A 20,515-nucleotide genomic window follows, 5' to 3' on the forward strand; every position below is an offset into this window, starting at 1 on the left:
AAAACATAACCTTCGACCTTCGGTGGAGGAAGGTAATAATGAAAATAACAAGGACAATAAACGGTGCATCGTGAAAAATACAACTGGTGGTTCACACCTCTGGGTTCTCGAATATCTGCCACAGATCATTATGCAGGTGGTTCGTCGTGTAGTTCGATGTAGAAATGAGCCGACCAAAATCATGACGGTTTGTCATGTGCATGAAAATGCCCTGTGTGTGTGTGTGTGTGTGTGTGTGGGGCAGGCAGGAGGAAGGTTTTGGTGGGGGGGGGGGTGGAAGGAGAGGGGGTAGAAATCAGAATAAGTAAAAACAGAAAGTAAACAGAAAAATAAAAACAATACGAAATTTTTAAACCAGGTTTGACATTAGCCAGGCAGCTGGCTGTAAATATCCTGTAGTACCTTTTCTCGGAGATTTTTGCAGAAACTCATGTCTGGGTCGTGGTGTTCCGAGATATACAGATTTAATCCCTGGAGTTCTGTTCTTAAAGTCTCCCCATGTACGAGGTACACACTAGATATGTATGGAACATTCCACACCCCACTGTAAGTACACAGGGTGGAAAAGGTAAGTTAGTGAATATGTAATTGTAAATAGATAATTACCTACCTAAATTACGAGCCAAGATATGAATGAAACTGGGAATGACAATAGAAACAAAGCAAGCGTTACCGTTTATACTTAAAAAAGGAAAAAAAATCACCCAACCGTTTGACCAGCAATCATGGCAGCACTCCCGAAATATCCAGGTAAAAAAGGGAAATTGTAATACCCTCTGCCACCACCGGGTGGCAAAACATGGTACACAATTACACAAAAAAACTGGTGTCATGGTTGAGTCTTTGCTGTGACGTGCACTACCCAGCAGAGAAACCTACAGGAACAGCTGATTTTATTCTGAAACAATCAGAATCACTACAATTTAACACAGGTGGAGGCCAATTAACTTGGTGTGTGATTTTGAAGGTGATTGGTTACACCTGAGCTAATTTACAATTGTTATTATAAAGGTAGGTAGACACTTATCCAACCAAGATACTCTAGTTTTGTATTTTTAATTAATTTTCTGAAACATGTAGACTTTGTTTTTCACTTGGAAGTTGTGGGTTACAATGTGGAAATAAAGGTGGAAAAAGTCTCGTTTAATGAAATTTAATTCCAGGCGATAAGGTAACAAAAGGTGAAAACTTTGAAAGGGAGTGTTGACTTTCTATGTATGTAAAATATATAAAGGTCCAAGTGGTCTAAAGCTCTAAATGGTCAAGAGTCTAAGCTCTCTTATCTGACTGAAGGGTGTAAGGGGTCTAAATGGTGTTATGGTCGAAAGGGACTTAAGGTCTTAAGGTTTTAGGGGTCAAAAGGGTATAAAAGGTCTGAAGGGTGAAGGGATCTAAAGGGGTGTAAAGTGCTAAAAGGTTCTCAAAGATAAAAGGGTCTTCAAGGGTCTAAGCGGTTTTGTGGGATGTTTGCCTCATTGGGGTCTTTTGGGTCATCTTAGTCTTTTGGGTACTCTGGTTCTTATAGATATCCGGGTCATTGGGGTATTTTGGATCCTTGGAGTCTTTTGCGTTCTCTGGGTCTTCAGAGATGTTTGGGGCCTTAAGGGTCTTCAATGGTCGCAGGGGTCTCAGCAGGCTAAAGAATCGAAAAGTACAATTCAATAGTATTTAATTAATAGACGTATGTGTGTGAAGTCAGGGTACAACTGACATTCAAACAGTATGTAATTAATAGACATATAGTCACACAGCTTCATGGACGGACTGACTGTTTTTCGTTTTTATATACTGTATATTATAATAATAATAATAATAATAATAATAATGGTAATAATATCATTCCTTTCATGCCGTAAAGGCACATTAGGCTGCCAATGCAGTTTCATTGGCAAGGAGTACAGTCTGGGATGGGTCTCCACTCTGACGCAGGTTACCTCGAATGGTTATTAGCTCAGTACACTGGTACTCATTTTGTCAACCTTGGAAGGATGACAGGCTGAGTCAACCCCACCTGTTGTTAATTCAGTGGTAAACAGGGGCTCAAACTCAGGATCCTAAGGTCCCAGGCCAGCCACCTTAACGGCTCCGCCAACACCAGGCTATATACTGTATGTATATCTATTTATAATTGCACGGGAAGAGAAACATGAAAAAGTAACACTTTGTAGCCAAAGGAAATTTTGAAATTTTAATACCCCTGCCACCACGATCAGGAGACACGACACAGTCTACATTTACATAGAGAATTTACGCCCCCTCCTGGCCCCCACACTTCCGTGTGGTGCCGTGGTCACATAGCCACAAGGAACAGAGAGACAGAGAGACAGAGACACAAAAGCTGTGTGTGCACATCATGTGTAACATGTCACTGTAATATGTGTATATAACGTGCAATATGTCAAGTATTACAAGTGTGTATATAATATGTATAATATGTCATGCATAATATGTGTATGTAAAAATATGTACAATATGTGTATAAATCACAAGCGTGTATGTGTAAATCACAATTCACAGTGTGTGTGTGTGTGTGTGTGTGTGTGTGTGTGTGTGTGTGTGTGTGTGTGTGTGTGTGTGTGTGTGTGTGTGTGTGTGTGTGTGTGTGTGTGTGTGCGCGCGCGCGCGCGCGCGCGCATGCTGCCATCACCAGTCGTTATCTCCACTCGCGAGTCTCTAATATAAGGCTGAACAGAGCCTTCCCCGATCATAAAGCATGCATCTTCAACACAGCAAGGAACTACGATTCATGGACCTAGTTGTCTCCTCAACCATGCTGCACCCATCGGAACACTCCCCAGTCTTGAAGCATCCAACTCAACTACAGCAAGGAACCATGACTCATGGACTATGCCATCTCCCTATCCGTGCTGTTACCAACGCAGCTCTTCCCAGTCTTGAAGCATCCAGCTTAATCACATGAAGGAACCATGACTCATGGACCAAGCTGTCATCTTATCCATGCTCCGCCTCCTCCCACCTCCATCCATCCCCGAAGTGACGATGATGTAGATCTGCGCAAACTCCCCGATGATGTAATAGTACTGTAATACTTTGAAGACCATCTAACATTCTAAATAGTATGTACTTTATTGACATAAGTGTGGGTTGTTGCCGTCAACGACTTCTGAATAATATTCCACTGTTAACCACACCCATTTCTGTCTGATTGGCCCAAGGGCAAATGTCTAGCAGCACCGATCAGGCTGATTGACAGTTGTAGTCATGCCCACCCCTCTGATCCCTTCCTGTACCTTTACAGAGGAATGCAGTTTTGCATACTTTTCCTTTTCCTTTCAAGGTTTCAAGCTATGGAATCCTTTCAAGCTATTAAAATTATGATAGCAAAGGATGCTGCACCAAGTAAAACTCTGTCGGATGATACTCGTCATTGCTCGGAAATACGCCGTCTGAAGATGATGATTATAAATCATTATTACTAGTACGTGCCCGTAAAAAAAAAAAAAATAATAATAATAATAATAATAATACATAAATATTCAAACCGCGAGCAACAAACAACAACCACACAGGCCGTTTCTTCGCTCTTGCGTGCCCGCACGTGCGTGGCCCGGAAGTTCGCATATTATTCGAAGTAACGATTATTCGCAATTTAGTTTTAATACCCAATTATTCAATTAGCGCCAACGTATTTTACATTTTCGCAATGTCGTGGCAAGGAAAAACAAAAAGAGAAGAGAAGAGAGAGAAAAAAAAAATTACTTCCTGGTTCGGAGCATACCAGCACTCTGATGTTACCGAAATGTATGCACCGTCTAATATGAAAACGATCATAACTTGGGGCATTGTGTTTATCTATAAATGCGCATAAGAAATCGAGAAATTATTAGAATACACGAAGTCATCATTATCTGGAAGCCCGTACGTTGTAACCCGTAATGGGGAACGCGGCTGAGCTTCCCTTCCCCGTCGGCCACGCCCACACAACGTGTCTTGTCATTGGTTTGGTAAATAAATGGCCATAACTTGGGAAGCACTTGTCCGATTAATATCAAACCTTGAAAAGGCACATTCTCAGGTCCCCAGCAATATATCTGGCAAGTTTCAATTAGATCGGACCAGTGGTTACACACACACACACACACACACACACACACACACACACACACACACACACACACACACACACACATACACACACACACACACACACACACACACACACACACACACACACACACACACACACACACACACACACACACACACACACACACACACACACACACACACACACACACACACACACTGCTGGAAGTATAGATAGATGATAATGATAGAATAAGATTTGCCGGTTTTGATCAGTCTCGCATTTTTGCTTTTTCCATGGTCTGGAGTACTGAAAAGTGATCCCTGCCCAACCAATAAGCTGAACAGACCAGGTAGGTTCTCATATGTTGTCTCATATGACATTTTAGAAAATATACTCCAAAAAGTCTCATATGTGACTTTTTAGAAAATATACTCCCAAAAGTCTCATATGTGACTTTTTAGAAAATATACTCCAAAAAGTCTCACATGTGACTTTTTAGAAAATATACTCCAAAAAAGTCTCACATGTAACTTTTTAGAAAAGTTACTCCAAAAAGTCTCATATGTGAAAAGATACTCCAAAAAGTCTCATATGTGACTATCTCGTATGTGAAAAGATACTCCAAAAAGTCTCACATGTAACTTTTTCGAAAAGTTACTCCAAAAAGTGTCATATGTGAAAAGATACTCCAAAAAGTCTCATATGTAACTTTTTAGAGAAGATACTCCAACTTTGGTTTTGTATATAGTGTGTGGGACCGACATTTTTTTCTGCACCATCCTCACATAGAGAGTGCATCCCCACATCCCCACATTCCCACACACACTCTGATAGCAAATAACAACAACAAAAAAATAATGCCCTATTTTGCACTCAGTGAACAGACTGCAGCTTATCAACTCCTGAATGTACGAGCTGAGGAAATAATTGGGAGGTGTTAAGACTTATGCTAAGTCCACTCTGTGACACCCTATCTCAATTTGCCTCAATGGGATAAGCACAAATAATTTTTTTAATTACATACACCCTCTTTCTTGTTACAAGATCCACGTAGTCCTCAGATCGTGCATAGTAGCCCTGTGGACTTAAAGCACCCCAGAAGTTGGACCACAGTTTTCCAGTTCGGCTCACAAGTGGGATCATCACCTTGCTGCAAAGATAAAGCCCCGGCATCCATTTAAAACCAGAGTCAAATTATCTACATTAATAGCATTTAAATTACAATTCATTTAAAAAAAAAATGCTTTAATGAGATAATGGACTGATTAATCATTCGGTGTTGTACCATTCTGGACACATGCTTTTATATTCTCCATATAATTCGAATAAAATGAACTTCCTGAGACATTAATATTTAGCCTCATCATCCTTGAAGGATATTTTGAAGCACATATTTTACAAATAAACGACCTCAACCTCCAACCCCAAACTCCCTCATCTTCCCTTTTACTTGTCTTCCAAAACAAATAATCAACTAAGCTTCCTGGACGACCCAGCAAACCACTCACTAACCGGTTCTGTTCTATGAGCAGACGCAGTGTGTCCGGGTTTGTAAGTATCACATTGGCATCCAAGCACATGTAGTAGTCACAAGTTGGATCCTCCTGGCACCTCTGCCTGCACAGCACATGCAAAGGCCACAAGAAAATTCTCATGTTACAAAAATTCACGATTCATTGTGCATAAGGATACAATAAAACTTTCTTTTCGTGAAATTGTAAGGCAATCCTGCATTCTAACATGTAGGTTTACAAGTGAAGGTCCTATTTTTATGGTCACTATTCTGGACGAAAGCTCGTTACCCACAACACGAGCTTATTTTAATAACCACAATTTTAATAATAACCACAAAACCTAGTGTGCATGTTTGAGGTTTTTTTTTTTCTGCTTCAGAATAACATGGTTCAAATTACAGAATTCCAATTCTTGGTTGCCAAGCATTGGTCAAACTCATTACTTTTCTTCAACCATCTGTTGTTTCTCCCCTTTCCACCTCTTGTTAAAAGTCCTGCTTGTTTCCCCGCATCCTCACTATCGCCTCCTTCATCCATTGTTCCTTTCATAAGACGAGTTTAAAAACAATTCTTCCTGTTGTTAAGACACTTATATAATGCTTATGATATGCAGGGACTGCATAAGATTTATGTTTTCGTTTAAAAAAAAAACAAAAAAAAAAAACAGGATCTAAGGCTCATAGTGGAGCTGCCGCGCGCGCGCACGCACGCACGCACGCACGCACACACTAATACACGAGACACAACACAGGACTGTTAGACGAGGCAGCACAACCACTTAGCTTGGGGAAAGTCATTCTATTGCATTCCCTTTCTCAATGTCTTCTCCCGTCTTAACTTTTGTTTGTATACAATGTCAACATTCATATTGCGAGAACGTGTGAGCTCGTGAAGCAGCAAGAACATAGAATGGATCAGAACGTAGCAGAACAAAAGGAACAGTAGAAAGAGAAGGGGGGAAACACCAACAGCAGGGTTGAGGGACAGAAGAGATGGAGACTTGGAGAAATGAGGGATGTGGGGAAGAATGAGGGGGGAGGGAAGACACAGTGAGTGAACAATATGGATACAGAGGCAAACTCTCAGGAGAGAAAAAATGGAAACCTTCAAAAAGGTGGGTTTGAGGAGAGTTAATGGGGGTACAAAGTACACAGGGAGATCACGGTTTTGGATTGGGGATGATCTGAGATGTTGGTGAACAGCTGTCTTGAAGACCTGGAGGGATGAATGAGATTGAAGAGAATGTGGAAGTTGGTTCCACAGGCGGAAACAACATGTTTTTTTTAACGTCGTCAATATATTTCTGCTTTCATCACTACCTTGGATATATCCCCATGATTCATTCCACGGCTGATCAATGTGTGCCGTGTTGCCATCACATGATCCATGACACTATCCACCTCGACATCCCAGCAATACTCCCTTCTTAATGCCATGACATTCTTCCTCCATGTTGGTTTTTTTTGTTTTTTTCCAAGACATCCGCTTCCTCATTTCACCTTCATACAACCAGGATAATGCGTAATTATAATCCATTATTGGAATGCACCTTGCAAGATGACACATTCCTATCTCAATGGTTTACTGAATATGCATGGGGATTTTATCACGTCAAGCCCCAAAAAACAACTTTGTGTTTAAAAAAAATGACAATTACTTGTGGCCACATAAACATTGAGGCATGTGACTTGTTTCCCAGTCACAAAAGTTGTTTGGGGATTTGTTGCGGGCTAATTTAAATTCGTGATTTCTTGCTGTTCAAATGTTGCTATGCATATCGCAGATTATTACAAAACATAAAAAGAGAGTAATAAGATATTTTGCTACATTTTGACATGGAGTAAGTGTGTTTCGTCTCATTGGAGGTTCCTTGATACCAGGTTATACCTCTTGCCATCTTATGGTGTGGTTGCTGTCTGGACACCAGCTACCGCAATGTAAATAAATTGATCAGGTAGTTCACATGTTCCTGGTGAACGTCTTTCTTCAGATACATACGGAGCAACCAACACATAGTAAATGCAGATGTGTTAAAAGTACGTCTTGTGGCATTTAACCATGTATCTCCCAAGATTCTGGAAAAAAAAAGAAGCCGTTCTAAGGAGAACTACGTTGCTTTTGCATTGTTGATAAAACCACTTATTTCAAAAACGACGTTCAGAAAGAAGGAAATTTTCCTGCTGCACCTGGTCTGAGTTATACTCGATTCATTCATTGCAACATAGTATTGATACAAAAATACTACCTCATTAAAAAAAAATAACTCATGTCTCCCTTACCGAAGAAAAGGAAAAGCAAACATAATTCATATTGTTATTAAAAATATGAATAGCTGCTTTGGAATTAAATACACTTTCACGAAGCATTACTCTTACAGAAGCAAAACTGAAAATACTGTTGCATCAAGTTTGGATTGCCCCGTCGATGTGTATTGGAACATATGACCGACCACGCATCGCATAAACAAACATTCACAATTTAATATCAAGTCCTAGATTTAATGTTCAAAACGTCAATCCATCTTCAACTTCATCGTCTCATGAAGCGAGGGGCCTCATATGTTTGTGAACATAAAATTTTTCATAATTAGCCACGTAATACTTACAAGGCTAAATGTCTGGCCTTTGCCTCACTGATCCCCTCATTGGGTCCAATGACAAAAATAGTCTTGAAACTCTCTGTGTGTTGCTCTGCAAACTCGGTCACTTCAGTCTCATGATGCAACTCCTGTGGTGGGGTGAGATGCAAAAGTGTCATCAACCTTCAATTTTGGGTTCTGGTTCTGTTTTTTGAGGTCCACCCTTGTCTGCAGTCAACCATCCCTTGTATGCGATCGCCCACCTCTTGTCCATGGATGCCCACCCAAACTTGTCTACAGCCACCCAAACATTGTCCGTGATCCCACAAATGTTGTACATTGCTGCCCACACTTTGTCTGCAACCATTGTCCGCCCACACCTTGTCAGCCACCGCCCAAATCTTGTCCGCGGCTCCCCAGTCGTTCTCCGCAGCACCCCAGTCATTATCCGAAGATACACAAACCTTGTCCACGGCTCATGTCTTGTCCGCGGCCACACATGCCTTGCACGTGTTCACCCACCCTTTTTCCTCCACCGCATAAACATGGTCCGCAACCACACTATCGTTGTCCATGGCTGCCAACACATTGTCCGCAGACCCCAATCGTTGTCTGTGGACATACAAACCTTGTCCACAGATGCCCATGTCTTGTCCACAGCCACCCACACCTTGTCCACAGCCTTGAAAATATCATCCATGGCCGCCCTTGTACGTGGACGCCCATGCCTTGTACATGGACACCCACCCCTTGTGCCCAGCTGCCCAAACTTGCCCACAGCCACCCAAACATTGTTCATGACCACTCAAACTTTGTTTGCGGTCTCGCAAACATTGGGCAGTGGCTACCACCCTTGTTTAAAGCCTTGTCCATGGCCACCCAAGCGTTGTCCGTGGCTGACTACTCCTTATCTGCTGCCGCCCAACCCTTGCCCGTTGCCAACCATCCTTGACCGCGGCTGACCACCCCCTTGTACGTGGTCACCCACACCGCCACCCACCCCAACCTCATGCACGGTCGTGCAAACATTGGCCACAGCCACAAGCATTGTCTGGGGCCCCACCAAACATTGTCCGTGGCCACCCCCAACTTGTCCGCACCATATCACCCCTCATCCACAGCCGCACACCATGCACAAGGAAATCCAAAACAGGTGGAGGTCATTCAGCCCATCATGCCTGCATGAACACCACACTAACCCATGTACACAAGATCCAAGGAAGAAAATGCAAAAAAGGTTTTTTATTTAATTAAAGAAAAAATATTTAATTTTTAATTTTGTAGTTTTTGTATTTTTTTTTTCTTCTTTTCTTCCCCTCAGGGGAGGGGGGCATGGGCTTGGTTGAAATCATACATCAACCACACAAACCCCCTTGACAGGACCCCCACCAACAACCCTTCACACAATCACCCATCAATGCTCAAACTACCTAAAAGTCTTTTCAACATCCCCATACCCCTCTATCTCCATAACTTCCAGGTACCAATCTAATTATAATTGGAACTTATCTCCTGTTTCTGCTGCCACTACCTTTCCAGGAAGGCCATTCCATGCATTAACTACTCTCTGAGTGAAAGTCCCCTGATGACTACCGTCTTAACTCTCCTCTTCTTTACTCTCAGGCTATGGCCCCTGGTCATATCACTGTCGACTCTGTTGAATAATTAATCTGTACTTATTTTATCAATACCTTTCATTATCTTAAACATCTCTGTCATATGTCCTCATAACTTCCTCCTTTCTTGTGAATAAAGAGCTGTCTTCTTCAGCCGCCCTCATAGCTGAGTCAAGCTAAGCCCGGAATCAATCTAGTAACCCTGCGCTAAACCCTCTCTATATGGCATCTTTGTCCTTCCGGAACTGTGGTGACCAGAACTGCACTCTATTCTAGATGTGGCCCTCACTAAATTCCTGTATAATGTTAACACCTCCTCTTTTGATTTATAATTGATCCCCTCCGAATACAACCTAAAACCCTATTTGCTTTACCTATGGCTGCCTGGCACTGTGCTACCTGCTTACCTCTCGTATCTATTACCACCCCCAGATCCTTCTCCTGTGTGACACGCTGCAAAATTACCCCTTCATCATGTAATCTCTATTTTCATTGTTCTTTCCCATCCCCAACACTTGCTCAGGTTAAATTGCATCTGCCAATCTTTTGCTCAATGTAAGCAAGTATCAACACTTTCCTGAATCTGATCACCACCCCCTCTGCTATCCACCTCACCTCCAAGCGTTGTGTCATCTGCAAAATTGGAAACCTTACTCTTCACCCCACTATCCAAATCATTGATTTAAATAATGAATAGTAATGATCCGAGTACTGATCCCTGAGGTACCCCGCTACTTGCATCCTCCCAGCAAGACATCCTCCCACTCACAGCCACTCTAGGCTTCCGACCACGAAGCCAGTTGGCAATCCAAAAAAGTTGAAGAAAAATACCTCTTTAATAAGCCTGCCATCTCACTTTCATCACTAACCACTCTCCTGGTGCTATTCCTCAATGGGCCCACACTGGTCCTAACCTCTTCTTTTCCCCTGATATATTCTTAGCCATGTCCTTCTCATACTCTCTTTTGGCTTGTCGAGTTATTTTCTTCACTTGCCTCTGTTTACTCCAATAATGATATAAATCTAACTCCAGTCCTGTTATTTTATACCAAATAAATGCACGGTCTCGCAAACCTTGTCTGTGGCTGCCCACACCTCGTCCATTGCCAATCACCCCTTGTCCACCACCAACCATCCCTCGTCTGTGGATCCCCAATCATTGTCTGCGGCACCCCAATCATTAACTGCGATCCTCCAATCATTGTCCACGGAACTCCAATCCTTGTCCGTGGCACCCCAATTCCTTGTCCGTGGCACCCCAATTCCTTGTCCGTGGCACCCCAATTCCTTGTCCGTGGCACCCCAATTCCTTGTCCGTGGCAGACCACCCACACCTTGTCCGTGGCCTTGAAAATGTTTTCTGCAGCCGCTCACACCTTTTCCACCGCCACGCACACCTTGTCTGTTGCCAAGCACACCTTGTCCGTAGCCAACCACCCCTCTACGGCTAACCATGCCTTGTCTGTAGCAACCCACCCTTCTCCACTGCATAAATGTTGTCTGCAGCCATATTACGTTGTACACATCCACGCACACCTTGTCTGCCCCCACCTTGTCCAATGCCGCCCCCACCTTGGCCACGGCCGTGCAAACCATGTCCGTGCCCCCCCCCACACCTCGTCCGCAACTGCCCACCCCTTGTCCGTGGTCATCCAAGCATTGTCCGTGGCTGCCCACCTCTTATCTGCTTCCAACCAACCCTTGCCTCCTCCTGACCACCCTTGTTCGTGGCTGACCATCCCTTGTACATGGCCGCCCACCCTTTGTCCCCGACAACCAAAACTTGTCCACAGCCACCCAAATATTGTCCACGACCTCCCAAACTTTGTCTGTGGTCTCGCAAAACGTTGTCCATGGTTGCCCACACTGTGTCCATGGCTCCCACAACTTGTCTGCAGTCTAGCAATCGTCTGTGGACACACAAACCTTTTCCCTGGATGCCCACACGACGGTGGGACATGATACAACATGACTTCATGAAACATTCATTTAACACTGTCCAGCAATATTGAACTGTGCATCAATTTAATCATAGGAATCTTCATCTTATTCTTTCAGCTGCTCCCGATAGGGGTCGCCACAGCGGATCATCCGTGTGATCCGCATAGTGATTTGGCACATGTTTTACGCCGGATACCCTCCCTGACGCAACCCTGGTCGCCTCTTACGACACAGGGATATGGTACACCTATTTTAACCGGGGTATACACCGGCCCAGTATACTGGTACTCATTTCGCCGACCTCGGAAGGATGACAGGCTGAGTCAACCCCCTGGTGTATTAATTCAGTGGCCCAACGGGGCTTGAACTCAGGACCTTTTGGATCCCAAGCTGCTGCCCTAACCACTGCACCAACACCAGGCTCAATTTAATCATAGGAATGAACTGTGTATAATATTAATTATAATTATTCATAATCAATTAGATAAATACAGTAAAACCTGTGATTGTTTGCCACTCATGGGAGCCACATAAGTAAGTTCTTTATAAAAGAATTTATCATGTACAATGGTAAATACACTAAAAAAAAAAAAATCAAGATCTCTGACCTTGATCTCTGGCAGACATACATGGCATCCTGGAAAAGGATGAAACGGAACTACCCCATAACATGCAGGACTGGTCAGCCTGCGACAGTGAGACAAAGCATTCATCACCCATTTTGTTGACGGTGTCCGAGTGTGCCTTGGCAGTGTCTGCTGTCGGGTGATGATGGGTATTCTTTCTGGAGTCGTAGAACTGATTGATCAATTAATACAAATCCCTTTGAAACTGTCCAGTGAACAGAACAACAAAACCTACCAATCTGTTGTGAACGTGTAACTGGCGTTTTCATCTCCACCAACACTTTCATTGTCACCATCTTCATCTGAATATGATACGGCTCCATAATTCCCCCGAAAAACTAATTTTGTCTCCAATAGTTTCTTCAAAAATCCCATTGATCAGTATGAACATCCTGAGAACCTTCAGAGTTGCCAATGACGGTGGAACGAATATCGGAACCTGAGCTCGAAATACACCGTTTCTCTAATGTGAGCTGCCATTTGGATCAAGGTGGGGTCTGAGTGTGGTGTCAACAGCAAAAAAAATAAAAATAAAAATAAAAAAAATCAACATTTTTATCCCTTCAAATTAGACGATGATTTTCAATAGTTTTCAGGAATAAAAATGTTCGCATTTCAGCATAAAATAGAAAATTCAAATTGCAGTTTCTGAGACAATGACAGTTATTGAGAGAATATCAAAAAATGAAGAGAAAAATCAAGGGAGCCAATAATGGAAAAAGAGAGATGGTGCACTTACATTGTTGTGGAGGAAGATGGAGATACGGGCTTGAGGGTAGTTCATTGTTAATAATCTTTCCAGGAAGTCTTTCAGGAAAGGAGTCGGTTGCTCTATAAAGATGCCCAACATCACTTTGGGTAAAGCATTATCCTGGCAATCAGGGGAATAAAAATACAGCAAAAAGAAAAGGACGAATGAGAAAAAAAAATTGAGTGGAAAGGAAACAACTAACCAAAGAGGACGATGAGAAAACAGAGAAAGAGCTGGATAAAGTTAGAGCAAGGTTACGAAGATAGACAATTGATTTTTTTCCAAGGCTCTAGTCTAGATTTATCGGGGAGTTAAACGACAAAGTGCAGCATGTTCACAAATTACCAAAGATTATAGGATGGATGGAACATGGGAAGAAAGGAGGAATAACAAAAAACACGCAACAATGGGCAGAGGAACAGAATGACCAAAAGTGTGCGTGGAAGAGATCGTGTGTGTGTGTGCACGGGTGAGCACATAAGGTAGTGAGGGGCAGTGCGTTGGAAAAGCTGAGGCCATGACGACGAGACAAAGTGCATAGGGAGATGATTCCGGAATCAAGAGAAGAAGGGGACAAATTAATGCAGGTGGGAAATCAGCGTGGACTTTGGGAGGGTAAGCAGGTGAGGTTTCTTGAGGAACGTGCGAGACCGTGGGGTCTTGGGGAAGTCAAAGGTAGGAGAGGACAGGAGGGGCAAGGACAGAAAATGATACCATCTCTGCACCATTCTCACAATCTACCTTTGTTTTCGCCAAATCAAGAGTGTCATGGTCACAGCTTCGACCACAGCCCGTCTCATATGTCCACTCGTGAGGAATGTAGTTTCCCAGGTAATTCAAGTGAATCTTATGGGGGAGAGAAAGGAGGTGGAAAACGTGTGCACATTTAATTATGTTCAGTTCTGTCTCAACATATCCAACATAAATAAGGCACTGTATAGTTTTTGAGAAAGCAGCCTTTATTATACATACATTTGGCATGCAAGCCACGAGGACAGTGGAGGATCAAGTTTAACCATATGTAGATTAGAATCTTTAGTTTCCAGAAGAAGAGCAGGAACATTACCAAGTTAACAAGCACGATTACACAAAAACAACAAATAATCGCAATTTCAAAAATTATTCTTATAGTTACACACCTTGGTGGGACCATTTCCATGAATGAGGACAGGTAAGGTGTCATATGCCATGTTTCGTATGCGGACCCGGTTGTTCTCGAACTTTAAAACAACTTCGTCTTTGGTTGGGCATATAAAAATAAAAGTGAAGTTCGGGAAGTGGGGTTGGAGAAGAGTAAAAGACAGTTGATGGGTGAATAGACTGAAGTAATGGAAGGATATTTTAAAATTTGACGAGCAATCAAAATAATGCAATTATAATCCAGACCAATTCAATTAAGGAAATGTACATGAAGAAAATGTTATTCTACAATCTAGGTCACGCCAGATGATTGACAGCAAGATGATGATAGAGGATGGAGGGTATAGTACCGACAACGGTACAATGGGGAGAGGTGTATATACTGGATGTGAAATGGACAAATGAACAAACAGAGCTTACAGGTAGAAGTCAAGGGGGGGGAGGGGGATTGATTGGTTAGACATGAGAGGAAAAGACAATGATTATGGAAAATAAGATGAGATGGTTGTAGGGTGAGGCATGAAGTAATTGGAGAGAGGAAAAAAAAAAAAAAGAGTGAACCAATATTTGTACCAAATATGAGCAGGAAAAGTAGACTTTGGAAGATTGGAGGGGGGAATGAAAGAATTCATGAAAATGAGAAGGGCATGAGAGGGATGAAGCAAAGAAAGTGAAGGCTGTGCATGACCGGATAAGATGTAAAGGAAGACGGAGGCCAACAACTTGCCGATGTATGATGAGAAAGGAGAGTAGGACCTATGCTTTTCTATCTTGGCAAGTGAAGCCAAAAAAAAATTCAAATTCTTGGTCTGCATGGCATCCTTGGCAAGGCTATAATAATGCCCAGTCTGAGGCAAGTTTAGGAGGCTAGCTTGGCTTGTTGTAGAAACTCTGAAGTTTCAGCTCAAATCCGGGAGAATGGTACCATCACAGCCAAGCCTGGATGTTGGCAAGCTCAAGGATGAGAGGGTAGCTATGAAGCTTGCGAACAGCCCGATGGAGATTTGGGGTATCCTGAAGAGTTGTGGCGTGCCTTCAAGACCACCGTCCTTGATGTTGCCGGTCGATGTCTTGGAACTCACCGAAGGGTGAAGAAGAATTTTGTCTCTCAAAGGACACTGGATAACATTGACCAGAGTCACAGGGCCAGGCTGAATGGCAGAGTTTAGCTTTTCAGGGAGTTGAGATATAAAACTGTACGTGTGCTAAGGGTGGACAAGGAGGCCTATGTGTGAGGAATCTGTGAGGGGGTAGAGCATCACCTGTGGTCAAATTATTCTCGTTCTGCTTACAGGGGAATTTGCGCATTGCGTTCATCCAAGCCCATTCCTCAGTGTCTTGCAGTTATAACAGAGGGTTGTGGGCTCTTGACAGGAGTCCGAAATGAAGGTTCGCTGGGCCGGTTACTTTGAGCGGCTGTACCAGGCTGATCCACCAGCTGTCGAGTTGGATGTCAGGGGTGTTCCTATCCATATTGCTTACCTTTCAATCAACTGTGATCCACCTTCATTTGTGGAAACACAGGCAGCGGTGAACCAGTTGAAATGGGGTAAAGCTCCTGGGATCTGTGGCATCCATGCTGAACTTCTCAAGGCTGGTGGAAATGCTGTACTCGTGTTATTGCATGCAGTTCTGTTCTCTGCCTGGAACACAGACATCATCCCAACTGACTGGAAGAGGTGCCTTGTTATCCCTCCCTGAAAAGGGAAGGGCGATCTCCAGGACTGCAGCAACTACCGAGGGGTGATGGTGCACTCAGTGCAGGGCAAGGTCTTTGCTCAGATAATTATTGAGAGAGTTCGCCACCATCTACATGAGCACAAGCAGTCAGGCTTTACACCAAAGGAGGTCAACGATTGAGCGTATCCTTGCTCTTCGGATCCTCATCGAACGCAGATGAGAGTTTCGGCAGGGGCTGCTTGCAGTCTATGTTGATCTCTGCAAAGCGTTTGATTCAATGAATTGGGATGCCCTCTGGAGGATTCTTGGTCTTTGTGGCGTGCCACCAAAACTGATCAATCTGATGTCTTAACTATACTCTGGTGCTGAGAGTTCTGTGAGATATGGTGATACCATCTCTGACTTATTTCCAGTTGTGACTGGAGTTCATCAGGTGTGTGCACTGGCCCCCACACTTTTCAGCACTTGTATGGACTGGATTCTGGGGAGGATGTCGGAGAGATCAAGCTGTGGTGCATCATTTGGGAATGCCAAGATCTCTGACCATGATTTTGCAGATGATGCAGTCATCTTTCCGGAGACTCGAGATATCCTTTTGGGGGTCCTCGAGGTGCTGAATGAGGAGTCAGATCCACTGTGATTATGGGTTTCCTGGGTCAAAACTAAGATCCAGGCTTTCAGTGACATCTTGGATGCTGCCATATTGTCTGTACCAGTTTGTGGTGAGGATGTTGAGGTCACGGAGAGATTCACTTTCCTTGCCAGTGATATTCATGTTTCTGCTGGCTGTGAGCCAGAGATCAATAGATGTCTGGATCGGGCCTGGGGAGTCATTGATTCACTGGATCATGGGGTGTGGTTCTGCCTGTACCTGTGCAGGAAGCCAAAAGTTTGAGTCTTCAGGTCCTTGGTGCTTCCAGTCTTTCTCTACGGATATGAGACTTGGACTCTGACCAGGGACCTGAGACAGAGTCTTAATTCCTTTGGTACCAGGTCTCTTCGGAGAATCCTTGGCCGTCGCTGGTCGGACATTGTGTCCAACGAGCAGTTGCTGAGAGAGATTCAAATGAGATTTGTTACCTGCATAGTCCTTGAGCATCAGCTGTGGCTGTATGGACATGTGGCTCATTTTCCAGACACTGATCCTGCTCATCAGATTCTCTCACTGAGGGAGCTTCGTGAGTGGGGAAGGCCAATGGGCCGATCACATCCCTCATGGTTGCAGCAGGTTGATCGGCATCTCAAGGAGATCGGGATGGGCCAGGCATCTGCTTGGGGGAAGGCCAGACGGAGGCCCTTGGAGTACCGGCGGAAACTGGACGCAGCGACGCGCTGCTGTGGCGCATGCTCCCATACCTGACCTGACTTGAACACCAGATTCAGGTTTGAGATAACAATATGACAAATTAATAGAAGGAGAATGAACGAATTGGATAAAAGGAACCTGGTATGAAGGGGAAGAGATACAAGATTGCTTCAACATAATATGCTTTGCTGAAGATAATGCACCATCTTAAATGTACACAAGATGGGGGGGAGAAAAGGGAAAGAGGGGAAGGGGAAAAAGAGAGAAAGAAAGAGGGGAAGGGGAAAAAGAGAGAAAGAAAGAGGGAAGAGAAAGAGAGAAAGAAAAGAGGGAAGAGGAAAAGAGAGAAAGAAAGAGGGAAAGGGGAAAAAGAGAGAAAGAAAGAGGGGAAGGGGAAAAAGAGAGAAAGAAAGAGGGGAAGGGGAAAAGAGAGAAAGAGAGAAAGAGAGAAAGAGAGAAAGAGAGAAAGAGAGAAAGAGAGAAAGAGAGAAAGAGAGAAAGAGAGAAAGAGAGAAAGAGAGGAAGAGAGAAAGAGAGAAAGAGAGAAAGAGAGAAAGAGAGGAAAGAGAGGAAAGAGAGGAAAGAGAGGAAAGAGAGAAAGAGAGAAAGAGAGAAAGAGAGAAAGAGAGAAAGAGAGAAAGAGAGAAAGAGAGAAAGAGAGAAAGAGAGAAAGAGAGAAAGAGAGAAAGAGAGAAAGAGAGAAAGAGAGAGAAAGAGAGAAAGAGAGAAAGAGAGAAAGAGAGAAAGAGAGAGAAAGAGAGAAAGAGAGAGAGCTTTGTCATTCTGTACTCTCAGAATTACCAACCAACAAGGCAAACCTAAGACATCCAATTAATGCATTTGAGAGACAAATAAATAAATAAAACAAACAAATGTCACCCGCAGGGTGACCTGTATCTTGCCAAAAGGTGACCACGTGTGACTTCTTTAAGGTCACACTGAGGTGAACAGAGCTGCTATCCACCAGGAGCGACTCCTTGAGGAATATCTGCCTACGAGAGATTCCGATAAGTATCGTTCTACAGAGTAACCATGAAAAATATGCTTTTGCCTCATAACGTCACCAAATGACGTCATAATGTCTCAAGCCTGACATATCCAGAAAGCACTGAGGTGTTCAATTTGAGGTACTACACGATATGGTTCCTAAAACTTGAAAATTTGACCTTGGGGTAAAATATGTTTGACCGAAGGCGCTAACCATGAAGGTCAAGGCCGATCGCCACCAAAAATTAATCAGCTGAGCACCAGACCATGACCTACATTCCCATTAAGTTTGAAGACGATCCGTTCAAAATTACTCAAAAAATAAGGGTTTCGTCGACTCCCCTGATTTGCGACAAAGTGACCTTGACCTTTGACCTTGACCTTCAAAATTTTGTGCACTGAAAAGGACCTCTATAGGCCTCTGATATGCGAAGTTACAAAAATTTCTAATGATAAATGTGCTCTGCAGAATTTTTTATACGTGATTACAGACAAACAAACAAACAAAAAAAAACATACAAGCTGACTAACATATCTTGCAAAAACTTCGTTTTGGCAAGATAACAAAAAAAAAAAAAACATATTAAGGTCAAGGCCAATCGCCACTAAAAAATAATCAGCTGAGCGCCAGACCATGAACTATATTCCCATGAAGTTTGAAGACGATCCGATCAAAATTACTCAAAAAATAAGGGTTTCGTCGACTCCCCTGATTTGCGACAAAGTGACCTTGACCTTTGACCTTGACCTTCAAAATTTTGTGCACTGAAAGGGACCTCTATAGGCCTCTGATATGCGAAGTTACAAAAATTTCTAATGATAAATGTGCTCTGCAGAATTTTTTATACGTGATTACAGACAAACAAACAAACAAAAAAAAACATACAAGCTGACTAACATATCTTGCAAAAACTTCGTTTTGGCAAGATAACAAAAAAAAAAAAAAAAAAAACATATTAAGGTCAAGGCCAATCGCCACTAAAAAATAATCAGCTGAGCGCCAGACCATGAACTATATTCCTTGCAAAAAAAAAAAAAAAAAAAAAAAAAACATCTTGCAAAAACTTCGTTTTGGCAAGATAATAATATCATGAGTGAAAACCCCAGCAGCTAAGCCTTCACATGACCTCCCTCACACACCATTGCTGGGAGAATATGTCAAATTTTCCATATGTAGTGTGTACGGCAAACTCGAAATGCAAATGTGATGTTACTCATGCTTTTATCATGGATTAGTGCGTTGTAGTGCAGCCTGGCAGCACCCTCAAATTTATATTTTCTTGAATTATAAATGGCAAGCTTTCCTGCAGAGAAAAGGTAATTTGCCAACAGTCATGGAGTTCTTGGTTATTGTCATTAAGTAGTTAAAAGGGGTTTTCCTTCAATGACATATCAGGAATCGATGAAGAATTATCTCAGGAACGCCACAAAAATAACCTTTCTGAGATATATGAAAACATCTTGTGCTATACAACATTTCATAGGACAAAAGGTAATGTGTCAACTGTCGCTGAAAGTCTGCAGAAAGCTCAGCAATGGGTGTTCTTTAAAAGGCAGACTGCTCAAAACCGAATGAGGAGTTATTTTGAATCGGGTTTCCCCTCCCCCACCACCACCCCCCAATCCCCCCCCCTTTTCCAGGGAATGTGTGGTTTAATGGACCTTTGAACAATAAGGGTTTTACAACAGAGCATGTACAAAAGAAACTTACCGATTGCTCCATTTAAGTTTTGGAAGAGTCGACAGCGATGGTCCAGGGTCATGTTCAGAGTTTTCTGGAGGGATCAGGGAAATGGTAGGCTGTAAGCATCAATAATACTTTGTTAGGTAAACCCTAACCAACCCAAGGATTTGTTTTTCTTGCATGCAACCACTCTCCTTCCACTGATATATAAATTGTTCATTTTTATCTGAGCAGTTTACCAACCCTTTGGGTAGATTTTGTATGCAAATTATTTGCTGATTAAAATATGTGATGTATTACAATAACACCTGATTGATGGACCTGATGTGCTTCCTTGCAAGAGGCAGGAAATCCCAGAGTGATATTGGTGTGAAACACACTTTCACTCCCTATGGAAGAGTAATACCCTCTCCCTCTGGTGGGGTCAATAATTCTCCGTCAAAATGTAAGATTGGCCAATGATGTTAGCTCAACAAGTGTTCATATAATTACCAACCACGATCCATCAGAGAGGACGAGGGAGAGCACGAGAAAGAGAGAGCACGAGAAAGAGAGAGCGCGAGAAAGAAAGAGAGAGCACGAGAAAGAAAGAGCGCGAGAAAGAAAGAGAGAGCGCGAGAAAGAAAGAGAGAGCGCGAGAA

The 20,515-nt window shown here is 42.9% G+C and overlaps 1 protein-coding gene across 1 annotated transcript in view; it reads right to left on the reverse strand.

Annotated features, from left to right (window-relative positions):
- The window catches only part of LOC147028562 (multifunctional procollagen lysine hydroxylase and glycosyltransferase LH3-like), a 106,504-nt gene that overhangs the window by 48,498 nt on the left and 37,491 nt on the right, over window positions 1-20,515 (reverse strand). The window contains exons 6-14 of the mRNA XM_085879087.1: window positions 19,902-19,965; window positions 14,217-14,314; window positions 13,819-13,923; window positions 13,066-13,197; window positions 8,171-8,292; window positions 5,564-5,668; window positions 5,076-5,201; window positions 403-544; window positions 98-211 (exon numbers count right to left, since the gene is read on the reverse strand). Coding sequence (XP_085735213.1) covers window positions 98-211; window positions 403-544; window positions 5,076-5,201; window positions 5,564-5,668; window positions 8,171-8,292; window positions 13,066-13,197; window positions 13,819-13,923; window positions 14,217-14,314; window positions 19,902-19,965 — 1,008 coding nt within the window. The remainder of the gene's footprint in view (window positions 1-97; window positions 212-402; window positions 545-5,075; window positions 5,202-5,563; window positions 5,669-8,170; window positions 8,293-13,065; window positions 13,198-13,818; window positions 13,924-14,216; window positions 14,315-19,901; window positions 19,966-20,515) is intronic.

The sequence above is a fragment of the Eptatretus burgeri genome, chromosome 4 (assembly GCF_056783735.1).
Source record: "Eptatretus burgeri isolate ZD-2024b chromosome 4, Ebu_testis_v1, whole genome shotgun sequence".
Classification (NCBI taxonomy): domain Eukaryota; kingdom Metazoa; phylum Chordata; class Myxini; order Myxiniformes; family Myxinidae; genus Eptatretus; species Eptatretus burgeri.